At 41.9% G+C, this 13,388-nt stretch overlaps 1 protein-coding gene across 1 annotated transcript in view; it reads left to right on the top strand.

Moving 5' to 3' along the window:
* The window catches only part of TTC7A (tetratricopeptide repeat domain 7A), a 197,949-nt gene that overhangs the window by 54,297 nt on the left and 130,264 nt on the right, over positions 1–13,388 (top strand). The window contains exon 9 of the mRNA XM_048504819.1: positions 9,777–9,911. Within this exon, the coding sequence (XP_048360776.1) occupies positions 9,777–9,911 (135 nt within the window). The remainder of the gene's footprint in view (positions 1–9,776; positions 9,912–13,388) is intronic.

The raw sequence follows: 13,388 nt of genomic DNA, 5'->3' as shown, positions 1-13,388 counted from the left end.
TCACACACAGGTACCTTTCCCTCTCTGTCCCTCACTCACTACTACCACACAACACACATACTCTCATACACATTCAGCTTATCCTCACACTCCTCACTCTGCCCTCACTCACATCCAACCACCACTTAACTACTTCCTCACCCATATTCCACACCCATATTGAACAAGCTTGAATGTAAAAGACAGCTGGAGGGAGGGAGAGGGAAGGGACGGAGGGGGAGGCATGCACGGGAAGAGAAGTGAGGGAGGGGAGAGAGTGAGGGGTGGCATGCAAGGGAGGGGAGGAAGGGGGCCCAGCATCAGGATATGACCCACCCACCCTAGTGGAGGGAGAGGGAAGGGAGGGAGGGGGAGAGGTGGCATGCAAGGGAAGAGAAGTGAGAGAGAGGAGAGAGTGAGGGGTGGCATTCGAGGGAGGGGCCAGGCACCCTAGATTCCCTGAATACTGTTGTTACAGTTCAGAAAACCAGGTTGCCTCTGAGGCATGCGTTACTTAGGAGTAAGCTCAGTAAAGCAACCGTGACATACTTTGAATGGCTGAGACGTGCCTCTCAGAGGGTTTACTCAGAAGTGACACCCATTGCCACCAACCAACCTTACTCCCAGGTAAAGGATCGTGACCAGCCAGCCTAGACATGTGGAAGGGGTGCCTTTCCATTCCCTCCCAAGGAATGCGGTCACACACGTGGTCCCTCAGTTTTAATCCCATTTGATGATGTAACCATGGAATATTCCGTGGTTATATTTCTGAACCTGAGCTAGGATTACTTGTGTGCAATGTGCTATTGGTACATATCACTTTACTTCTTTACTTGAATGATAAAAACAATTGTTACTGAATGATAAAAACAATTGTTGCATGCTTCTTGATTTTTTTCCGGTACATATCTGGATCCTATTTCTTCGTTACATAAATAAAGAAATATATTTGACATTCTAGACTTTCAAGGAGATATAGAAATATATTTGACATTCTAGACTTTCAAGGAGATATAGCTGCTTCTCAGGTCTTATGATATTGAGATCCTTATCACCTTCAAGTTTTACTGCAAGAATCTGACAAAAACAGCGCTGTTGAAATCTTGAAATCTTTATAATCTACAAGTTGCCTGCAATAGTGTGATAAAAGAGTATGAAGCATGTATCTACCTGCCGAATTATCATTAAAAACTGATATTGTTACAATGTTGCAATTGATTATAATTGTAATTAGTTCTACAGAGATATCCTTTCATTAATTAACCTTATTATTAATATACATTGTTTTTAATGTTCTTAGGTTATTTGTGATTTGGTTTACCTTTAAAAAATAAATTTCCAACAAGAAAGTGGCAAGGGCTGAACGGGTTAAACTATTCTCCCTTACTATTGTAGTTTCAGCCTGATATCCCCTCTCCCTTTAGCAGCTATTAACAAACTTTAGGCAATTGACAGATCTAATCTGTCATCTTTTGTCTAGTTCGTTGCCTATCTTGGTCATCTTTAAGTTTCGCTGTGAAGTTACTGATGAAATTATTGTGAAATTACTGCTGTATATAGATCTTGGAATTCCCTCCTCTGTGGCTTGTTCTTTGACATGCTCCTTCAGTTGTAGAAAGTATATTACAAATTCACATGCACATAGGTAGAAATGTATTTAAAGAACTGAAAAAAAGAATGCCATACTCTTAAATATTCTGGAAGTAGCAAGAGGTTTGCAAATTGATACAGGTCTATATGAACCCTGAACCTTGGGCATAAAACACTTCCTTCGCCTTTACTGCTTCATCTATGCAGTATTTTGTTTCTACCCCCAACCTTTCTTTGACGTTTCCTGTTATATCCACTGCTACTCCATCATTTCATGAATGTAAAGGGGACACGTAGCCTACAATTTTTGTCATGCTCTGCAATTCAATGAGGCAGAACTGGAACCAGTAATGAGAAAAGATGATGAGGAAACAGGATGGTCTCTTCTGGCCACTAGGTCAACCTGGGGCTTTAGGCAAAAGATCACTTTTCACATGGCTCTTGGCCACAGTCAATTCCTCACATAAGAAATGAGATCCTACATCCTGAGGTTTTGCTTTCAAACCTACAGTACTTGCAGTGTGACTCATAAATGTGTGGTATGACAGATATAAAGTTTGACAAGTCCTTCTCTTGCCCCATAAATCTTCAGATCTTTGATAATAATATCTTTTAAGTGTAACCAGAGGACTTGCTCTCATGTTAATACTGTCCTTCCTGTTCACGATACTGCACTGTGCTATGGTTAACTTGCACTTCACACAGCTCTGCCCCTCAAATACTGAAAAGGCTATATTATGTCAATTTCCCCTTGCTGGTCAACATATTAGTCCAATACAAAGCCAATTCATACCGAGATGGACTTGTATTCACAACAAGAAAATACTCAAATAGGCTTTAAGAATAAATTGTCTTGAACTATGCCCCTAGTGTTTCCCCTGATGAATGGCAAGTCATCTGTGACTAAGAACTCATTTATGTTTGCTGATCGGTCTGTCAAGTTTGATAGGGAAGGGAGCAGCCACCCTCCTTCACTTTTCACCATTCTATTTTTCACTATCACTGTTTCATCAACCATGCCACTCATGTAACAAATGAATTGGGCCTCGTCCCAGTTCACATTGGTGTTTGTTAATGTTGAATGCATGGTTACACACAGCAATTTTTGAGGGGTAAAATTCGTTTGATTGGTGTGCAAGTGCAGGAAGTAAGCAAAGGAGACAGCACTTCTGTCTCATACTGACTCTTGAAATATTTTTCTGGGTAGCAGAAGGGAACCAAGGGGGAGGTTTTGCAAATAACTGCTCTGCTCCTGGCGACACCTTGGTTACTCCGTGTGGGCGAGAGAATCAAACAACTCCCAGTTGATATTTGCTGTTCCTGTGCAATTTTGGCAGGGCATCAGGCAGAGAATGTACATCAAGGCTCCTTTGCAATCGGTTGCCACTATTTCTTTTCACTTTCAACTTTTTGGCTTTAAAAGTCAGTGTTGCACAGAGACGAGGTGCTCTGGGGCAATTTAATAAGGCAGTGACGCATGCATTGGCATTCAGAGTCTGCAGCCAGGTTCTTATTAGTGTGTGTGTCTCTCTCTGTGTGTGTATAGTTTAAATTGTAAGCTGTGTCTTATTAAATGCATGGTATAAGTTTTGGAATGGGGAAACCTGGTTTCATATCTCCCTCTTTAGCCTTTGCACAGTTACTGTACCTCATCCAGGTTTGTTGTGAGGAGGGAAAAAAACACGCGAACTGTTTGGAGAAAGATAGAATGCAAATGCAATGAACTAAAAAAAAAATCCATAAACACAGATTATCAGAATTTAGATTTAAAAATGCCCCCTCCCCCAAACCCAACCACAATACCGCACCCACACCCCCAGTAAAGTAGTAGTTTAATGTTTGACATGGCAATTTTGCTTCTTGCACGGAGTGGTACAGATTCTTCCAGAAAGTGTTGGGGAACAATATAAAATTATATCTGGTGTGCAGTGCCACAGCAGCAAAGAGTGGATTTGATTTGGGGAGCTTCCTGTGTTGCTTTTCTTGCAAAAGCTTAGCTTGGTTGCTAAGTGATATACTTTTTTTTTAAAGAGCACATTTGTCTTTGTATTGCAGTCAGGAGCCTTGGGAGATGCAAGGGCCTTAGATGGCTCCTTAAATAGCACAAGCAGGGAAAGGAAGATAAAACAGTGTCCATTCTGTCGTTAAAGATTTGGTTACAAAGGTCAGGTGTCTAGAGGACAGTCAATTGTTTGATTTCTTTGTCTGGAGAGGAACAGGCTGGGAGAGGGGGTGAGATACAAAAAATGTGCCTTGAAGATAATGTAGCACATAGACATTTCCAAAGCTTCCTCAAAATTCAGCAGCAGAGTGAGATGACCGAAGTTGTACTTGGATAACAGCAAGTGGCTCAAAACAATTGGGTTATCATTCTAAATACTAAGAGCAGGTTTCTGTTAGATTCTGTAATCTCTATCATCTCAGGCAATTACTTTAATGATGAGCCTAAAACAGACCGACAGCAACTTCTCCCATGCCCACAGTAGCTTATGAGTCAAGTGTCAGCCAAAGTGCCCCAAACTGAAAGCCCTCAAATTCAGAACTGGAATAGACAATGCATGTGTGTATAAAGTACTGTCAAATTATAGCCAACTTAAAGTGACCCCTGGTGGGGTTTTTGATGCAAATGATTAAGCAGAGATGGTTTGCCATTGCCTTCCTCTACAGATTCTCCCTTTCAAGTACTGACCCTTCTTTACTTCTGAGATCAGACAACATCGAGCTATACCATGCTGACTTCCCTTCCAAATATTAATACACCTGAAATTAACTGCGTATTTTGGATTTGAATACTTTGGATTTGGAAGGAAGCCAGCAAAGGACACCAAAGTCTGTGTTCTGTAGTAGCATGTGAGCTTTATTTTGTTGTGTTTAGAGGATCTTATGCTTTAAAGTCTAACTCTGTCTGTTTACTTACCCTTCTCCCATATACGCTGCTAATTTCAGCAAGGTGCCTAAACAGTACCACTCACAAGGCATGGTGCACTCCCCCTGTATGATACTTAATACATTTGCAAATTAAAGTAGACTCTCCTCTTTAAAAAGAGCCTGATGAGAACTGATCATGTCCATGGCCCTCTTAAAGGACTAGAATATCAAGGGCGAATTGAATGTTCATTACACACAAACTCACACATACACAAAACTGAGGGGGAAGGAAAAAAATTATCAGCAGAGGCCCCTAACAAAAGTGTTGTTGAGGAGGTTGATTGTAGTCTGGAGAGGATCATCCTCTTGTAAATCTCTATTGGATGTGTACATTTCTAAATGAACTGACATCAAACAAATATTATATGTTTCTGGTCTCATATATGAACAAAAAAACTGATTCAGTTGATTCTTTGAAGCATCCCACTCGTTAGAAAAATACAGAGCCATGCAATGGAAAACTGAGAATTGGAAATGATTGCTCAAGACTATATACCAATATGGAACAGTAGATCATATCAGTGATAGCGTTCCTCTAACATGTACATCCTTTAACATGACCAATGTTCAGCCACCCATGGTACCTCACTTATAGTTTGTAGCCTGATGTGTGTACTGTTGTAAAAGTGGAGTTCCCTCATGCAGTGCTTCCTCATACATTTCAGCGATAGGCCAGTTCATACATCCTCCCTAGATTCACCATGAGGACTTTCAGTCACATGTGCCTCACAAGTACTGTGCTTGGAATTCAACTCCCAAGCATGCAGAGGCTCAGTTTAGATCAGAACTGCAGCACATGCAGATAAGTGTCTTAAGTCTTCCCTCCCACACCCTCCATACTGTTTTCCCAATCTAGAATGGCTCCAGGGAGTCAATGTTTGCCCTTCTGGGTAAACTTACATGTATTGATGGCTGTATATAAGTTCCCCCTGCTAGGTAAATACTGGGCCCCTGGGGCCATTTTAGATCAGGAAGATGGTATGGGGGGTTGCTGATGCCCCCTCTCCCCGCATGCTGTAGTTTCAATCCAAATCCAGTGGGGAATTTGCAACCCATGTCTCTTGGTGAAGAATAGAATTAAAAATGGGATTGTGGTAGTCCATTTAATCATAAAGAAACTAGGTACGTATCTGATCTGACTCTTAAGGTACAGTTGCTAACAGCTATGCCATTACTCCTTCTAAGGGGCATGATTTTTGTTTTAAATGGAATCTAAGTCCTCCCAGCAGGTTAAGGGGCAGGAGTTTGGATCTAATGTGATGGCTGAAAGGAAGGTGGTAGAATACAAAACTAAGAATAATGATTGGCTTCCTATTGGGATTAGCATTACAGACCTCTACATTGATCAGCTGTATTCAACAATAGAATTTATATCCTGACATGAATTTGTATTGAAATTTTCCCCTGCTCTACAGCCATGTCATTAATAAGTCTAATTATTACTATCTTGCAGCGAACCTTGCAAACAATGCACTTTCCACCCACAGTGTCACTGAAGAATAGAAACATTTTAATTATCTAATTATTTAGACCCTACACAAACAGTACTGAATCAGTATTTCTTTAATAGGGCTGCTGTAGGATCATTCATTCTCTTTCATGCACGCACACACTGCATAAGATTGCACAGAGATCCATTATATATACGCCCAGATGAAATACTCAGGTTCTTGCTGTCCCTTCTCTTAATCTAAAGGTCAATAGTGTATGTAAAGCAAGAATTTTCACATGCTTCCATTGTTCTCATATGTATACTTTGGGCATCAATGTATTCCCCTGCTACCATTATAGATACCCCTTTCCCAGTCCAAGGTGGGTAAGTGTTTAAAAAGGACATACCATATATCTGTACTTTTGTCCTGTGATGTAGCACATCCTGCCCAATGACTTGAATGCTGCCTCTGCTATGAGGTAACTTTTTATATATATTATTTTCTCATGTTCCTGTTTCCCTTTTGTAGTAATCATGGTGTTTTGGAAGTTTGACATGTGTGTACCACACTTCTGCTTTCCTGCTAGTGTGGATGTATTCTAACAAATGTTATGTTCCCATAAGCTATATAACATCAACATTTACTATCAATACACTTGGGGAATCCAGTAACAGATTTTAATTTTTTTGATAATCTCACATCAAGGATCACAATGCACCTTAAACTATAGTCAACACTTGCCTTCCCATTCCAGTTCCTGAGTGTTCAATTTACTCTTTTCAAGTGAAAAAACCCAGGATGGAGATATTCAGGTTAAAAGGTGATAGCTGTGTAGATAAAAATGGGTGACTTCCATAATTCCCATCAAATTTCACTTAAATCAGCGTTACCTAAATCAAGCCTTGTGTCAGGCCTGTTGTGTAAAGAGTGTCTCTAACATGTGAAAATCTAGAACATGAGTTCTGGGGCAAAAAGGATATTTTTCATCTCTTGTTTTTCATGGATCCCAGCTTCATACAATAAATCTTTGCAAGCCATGTAGAGAAGGGTAATCAGGTAGGCAATGTATACTGAAACTTCCTGGAGGGATTTGGCAAGATGCTGTATCAAAGGCTAGTAACTGTCAAGCTATAGGAAGACATTCTTTCATTGCCTGGTGCCTGTTTAAAAAAGAAGAGGGAGACCAGCAGTGGCATCCAAGGTTTTGTTATGGGATGAGTGCTACTTAATTTACTCATAAATGATCTGGAACTCTCGGGGAACAGTTGGGTGTAAAGGTGCAGACTGACAGATTAAAGTGATGCATATTGGAGCAAAAAATCCCTACTTCACGTATGCACTGATGGAATCTGTGCTGACCATGACAGACCAAGGCCTGTTCTGCACAGGCCATAAAGACCGGTATGGGGTTGGTAAAAACATTGTTCCGGGGTAGGACTTTGCACTGCTGCCACTGCTGGAGCGCAGCGGCAGCGGTGCATTCCCCCCAGAACGGCATTTTTGGGACTCACTTAATGAGCGAGTCTTTTGGAAAATGCCGGGGTCCACCTGGTGCTGAGCGAACAGCACTGGGTGGACGCCGGTGTTTTCCCCGCACCGGCACAGATCCCCTCTTACCTTGTCTCCCGGTTGATGTTGCTCTGGAGAGGCCAGGGGACATGCCTCTGGCCCTGGAGGCGTTGCCATGGCCATGGGGGCATGTCCCCTGGCCTCTCCAGTGCAACAGCAGCCGGGTGACAAGGTAAGAGGGGATCTGTGCTGGTGGGTCCATGCGAATGTGGAATCTAAGTCCTTCCAGCAGGTTAAGGGTAATGGTATGTATTCCAGTAACATTTGGGGATATTGTTTTAGTGATTTTGCTGCAAAAGCAGATTGGCTAATAAATTGAGATCCTTGTTTTCACTTTCCTTTTTCAGTATAATTTTTAAGTTACTTGCTTAAGTCATTTGAATATATAGTTGGCAACATTTTAGGCTGCTGAGCTCCTGTATCTTTACAACTGTATATTATTCACATAGGATAATTAACAACAATATAGTAAATAATTTTAATTTTGAAATTACTAAAAATTAATAACCAGGAAAACAGCTTTCCCCCCATATTCCTCAAGCCCTCTCTCAATTGACTGTTTTTTTTAAATCCTCCAACTTCTAGCTGCTCAACATTCTGAACGTTCAGCTGCCTGCACAAGCTCACAGTGCTTACATGTATGATAGGGAGAAATCCAGCTGGTAGTGCTTTTCCATTTTCTTTGCCAGGAAAAGTATCTATTGGGTATTAAAATTCTTTTTATTAATTTAATTTATGAGAAGGAATGGGTTAACCAAATGTATCATGTGGTTGGTAACATGCATTTTCAGGGAAGTTACATTTTGCTCACCTACTCTTCCCAGCCAGCCCAGGACATAAATTTTTGGGCCTAGGGCTGAGGCCCAGAATGCATTGAAATGACTATAAAAGTGACCAGACATTTTATGTTTGATTGCTTCCTAGTAATCAATTGGACTCTGTTTAGATTTCTTTAATGAACACTAATGGCAGGAATCTTCAACATCTCATGGTGGTTTGTGACTGATACCATACAGGACCACTTCTTAGACAGAGCGGGTGTCGAGGTGGCTTGAGTACTGCAGGATGGGAACTCTGGTCTGTGTGAATCTGCTGTGTGAAAGTATTCTTTTGCTGTTTCCTGACTGTCTATCTCTCCTTCGCTAATCTAATGAAGGCCACATACTTTGGTCTGTAGTGCAGCTGTGGAATTGTATTGTGGGCGGGGGTATGGGCACGCTGGTTACCTTAAAATAGATACGTCTTCTGGGGCCAGCAGAGACGTCTTTGTACTATACTGGACTTAACTTACCTGCAGTAAAGAAATCATTGTTCATTAACAACTGTTTCAATTGTGTGGTTAAAGGAGGTTCTGACAGAGGGACAGAAGAAGAAGAAACTGTTATTTGATAAGTACATGTGGTAGAGAAAACTGTTAGCAGAGTTATAATGCAGTACAAGTGCAAAGAAAGACACAAGCCTGAATCTTCACACTGGCTCGAAGGAGTCTGAATGATGGGGAGTGTTTGGGGGGAACAGGGAGCTTTTGCCATTTTACAGATTAGAAAATACAGTAAATTTCCACTGCTATCTCATTCACAAGGAACTTAAGGCCTGCAGTGCTACTGGAGTTGCCAATTCTGGATGGGGGGAAATTGTTGGATGTTTGGGGGTGGAGCCTGGGGAGGTTGGGAATGAGGGAGGGGGAGAATCTCAGTGGAGTAAAATGTCATAGAGTCTACCCTCTAAAGTAGCCATTTCCTGCAGGGATACTGATCCCTATAACCTGGAGATAAGATATAATTCCAGGAGATCTCCAGGTTCTACCTGGAGCTTGGCAACTCAAAGTGCTTCCCCTAGACCACCTCATTGTTCAGGAGGACTGGAGATTGGGTAACAAAATATTTTGTGCTGTAAAACATGTAATTTAATAAAGTGGCTCTGAGCAGGTAGAGAATCTCTTTCTCTGACAATTGCACCAAGGAAGAAGAAAAAACCAAACTTCCATTTATTTATTATATTTTATCTCATCATTCAAACAAGGTGCTGCAGGAGGGGGGCATGCATTTCTCCACACAACAACCATGTTAGATAGATGAGGCTGAGAAAGACGGGCCCAAGAATCCCATCAAGTTCATGGTTCCGCAGGGATTTGACCAGGCTTGTGTCTGACATTCTAGATAATACACATTGCTCAGAAAATGCTGCACCTGTACACTCTTTCTCATGGAAAGCATTATGGGGAAATGACATGATGAATAACCAGCTTGTGGTTTATAAATACATTGTCTTAACCAGGCTTCTCTTTTCCTTCTTTCCTTTGACCAGTCTTCACATGCCGTCTCAGTGCTCAGAGAATGTGCAAAGCTACGTCCTGAGGATCCTACAGTCCCCTTACTTGCTGCCAAGGTCTGCATTGGGCCTCTGCACTGGGTAAGCAAGCTGGTGCAGTGCTTCTTACATAATGCATTAGGTGCCGCATTGACAGCCCTTGAGTATAGTTAAAAGAGAGGAGGAATGGGAGGCATTGGAGGAGGGGAAGAATGGGTAACAGCTGCAAAATTATAGATCTCCACTGAAATGTTGCCGCGGGGCTGGTGGGGGGGAGCACACTGGAATACTATTCTCTGGTGGTTCAGAGCAAAGGAGGAAAAAAAGAGATCTCATTGCAGACTGGTTATAAATTGGAGCCATTTTCTTGAAGTAATTTCTCCAAATGGAATTTGAGCAACTAGTTTTCATCTCCTGACAGTGATCACAGCCCAGCCCTATGCAAATATATCCAGCTCTGTAGGCTACTGTGTGCATAGGATTGCAGCCCAAACGAATTTAGCAGCTCAGAAAGCTTGCTTTGCTCCAACCAGCAGCTGGCTCTTTTTAATTTTATTCTACATGTCACAGTGGCTGAAGGGTTTTTCCCCCCGATTTTCAGGCTTGTTAAAATGTACCCTCCAGTCACAGCAACACGGGTGGGTGGGAGAAACCATGCTTTGCAAAATTTTGATTATCTTCAAGAGCAGAAGCATCTGCTGGGTTTTAGCTATTTGCTTTTAGTACATTCTCCAAGCAAGAGCTAGCTGTTTTCATAAAAGTATTCCCCACCAGGTGGCTCTACAGTCAGCGGTAGATTACTGTTGAGACTACCCAGTAAAATCAGAAGAGACAAACTGCAGAGAAAAGAACATAGACAGTTTCAAAATGCTTGTGGTTGATTAATTGTCTTGCTTTTAATTGATCTGACTGAATAATTAACAGGTTGAAATAAATATTACAGTATCACAATACAGGTGATAAAACCCTGGGGATACTCAATTTCAGATTTCATATTGTGTGACCTTACACAGGCAAATTATTAATAGAATCATATTTTTTCATTGTTAATACTAAACATTTTATAGTACAGTATAGTCATTTTATATGTACTGCCAACTCAGAACAACAAAATTAAACTGTGGGAATCAAGTTTGAAGAAAGAGGGCATGGACCAATGAGTGGATCACATTCAGAAGTTCACGATTCAATCTTTGTCATTCTCTAGTGAAAAGGATCTCAAGTGGCTAGTGGTGGGGAAAAATTTTCTCTGAGATCTTCGGGAACCACTACACGTGAAAAGAACCAGTTCTGAGAAGAACCAATGGTCTGATATGTTTCCCGGGAACTCCCTGACTTCTCTAGGAGCAGCACTGAATGTGCCTTTCTCCCCTCTAGCATCTCCACTATGCCCCAAGCTGTGTCGACCCAGGCAGCATCACTATTTTAACCTCCAGGCAATTCCTCATCTTTGTTGATCTAGAAGCCCGTAGCCAAAGTACAACAAGTAGGCAGGACTATCTCATGTGGTGTCCCACTGCGGCGACCCCTCCACCATGCTCATTCAGCAGCCTGGCGAGGTGGGATTCACCATTTAACAAGCGGTTCACCCAAACCAGGCCAAACTAGCTGAATCCCACCTCGGGGTGGAAGGTGCATGGAAAGGTAATAAAAGGGGGAAGATGGAAAGGAAGGAGGAAGAAGAAGATAGGAGGGAAGCAGGGACTTGACAAGAAAAGAGAAGTGAGAGAGAGAAAAACGGAGAAGAGGGAGAGAGAACACAAAAAAAAGAGCAAGCAGGGGAGGGTACACGACTCCTTCCCCAAACACCCCTAAAGAAGAGCTGGGAAACAGGGAAAGCTGACAAGCAGGGAAGGAGTACGGAAGACGGAGCGAGGAGGGACTTTTTTGAAAGGGTAGGTAGGCAGTGAGCCAGCCACAGCCCTTTTTTTGAGTTTGCTCGCAGCCCTACCATTCACTCCCATAGAAAAACCCTAAACAACATCAAATCAAGTATCAATGAACCAATTGAACTTGCAATCTCAGGAGATTAGGAAGCAGGCTCAGTTTAGGAAAATCACGGCGGGAAACCAAGGGACTCGGTTTGAAAATCGCCCCCTGTTCTTCGTAACCCCCCCCCCCCCCACATACACACAAATGCACACAACCACATCAGCATCAAACGTACCTCCCTTCCCTCGTTTGTGCACCCGCAGACCCATTCGTCCCGCTCCTGCACTGCTATTTGTCCCTCCCCCATTTCCAAAACAACACTCAGTTGCAAAATGATCCTCATGCCACTAACAGCCAATGACAGGAATAGGGGAAAAAGTTGACCAGATCTCGCTTCAGTGAGTGCCAGAGGTGGGATTAACAACTGGTTTGCCAAACTAAAGGACAAATTAACAACGCAATCCACCGAACCGGTGCGAACCGTCTGAATCCTACCTCTGCTCTGCAGCTATATTTCAGATTACAGCCCAGTTGTTTTGTACCACAGAACTGAATGGATGTATGGCTGAGCTCTGTATGTGATCCAGAGGGACCCATACATTTATGCAGTTTGGTCATGCCAGAGTCTGAAGGGATCTAGGGAGATGGCTTTGGATTCTCCTTAAAATCTTGAGATCTCAGTCTTGTGATCTCAGCAGTCACCCAGAAAAGAAAATCACACAAATTAATATTGTCCTTCTGAAACTTCCGTTATAGTTTTCAAAAGTAAATTTGACATGATGATCTTTATCCGCTTCTTGGAAGCCCGACATTGTTCCACCGCCAGGCTCAGTGCTTCAGTCCCGGGACACCTTCTTTCCTAAATATTGTAATTGCATGTATTGTGTTCATTCTCGTTGCATAGTAATAAAATTAGAATGAGATTCTTAACAATGGGAGTTGAGTGACCCTGTGAAGAGATTATAAATTACAGTGTAAATAACTACATACAGTTAGGTATCTGGTGAAGCAGCCTAAATGAAAAATTAACTCCTGTTCGGTTATAAAATATGAAGCTAGTTTATTTTGAGGAAGCTTTTAAAGTATGACTTACTCTGTGTATTTCAAGCAAGCTATAAATAAGATGTTAGTTTTGGAATAACTGTAGAAATGCAATTGCCAGTTAGCAAAAGAGAAAGGGAGAGTGGGAAGAGAAAGAGGACAGAGTGAGAACATAACATGTAATTGGAAGAACTCCAGCAATGTTGACTTTCCCTCTCTAATGCGTGTTTTTGTTATGATGTTAGATCCTGGTTAGTTTATCATGATAAAGCCATTTTTAACCTTAATTGCCTTATCTTTTTATGGCTTTGGCTACTCATCATTTCAATAATTGCAACGATAGGAAGTCTCACTTCTTAGTTAATCAAGCTACCATTTAGTTTACCTACTTGCCTTTCTGTGCAGAATCTTGCTGTTCATTGGACTCAGAAAAGAACATTAATTGGATATAGTAACATGGTGCATAGGTTGCCCGCTCTGACTTGGGAAATAGCCGGAGATCTGAAGGATTGGAGCCTGGAGAGGCTGGGGTATGGGAAGGGGCGGAACCTCAGGTGGGTATCATAGAGTTCATCCTCCAAAACAATCATTTTCTTCAGGGGAACT

Source organism: Sphaerodactylus townsendi, linkage group LG01 (assembly GCF_021028975.2).
Source record: "Sphaerodactylus townsendi isolate TG3544 linkage group LG01, MPM_Stown_v2.3, whole genome shotgun sequence".
Lineage (NCBI taxonomy): Eukaryota > Metazoa > Chordata > Lepidosauria > Squamata > Sphaerodactylidae > Sphaerodactylus > Sphaerodactylus townsendi.
This window is presented reverse-complemented; position numbering and strand designations above follow the sequence as displayed.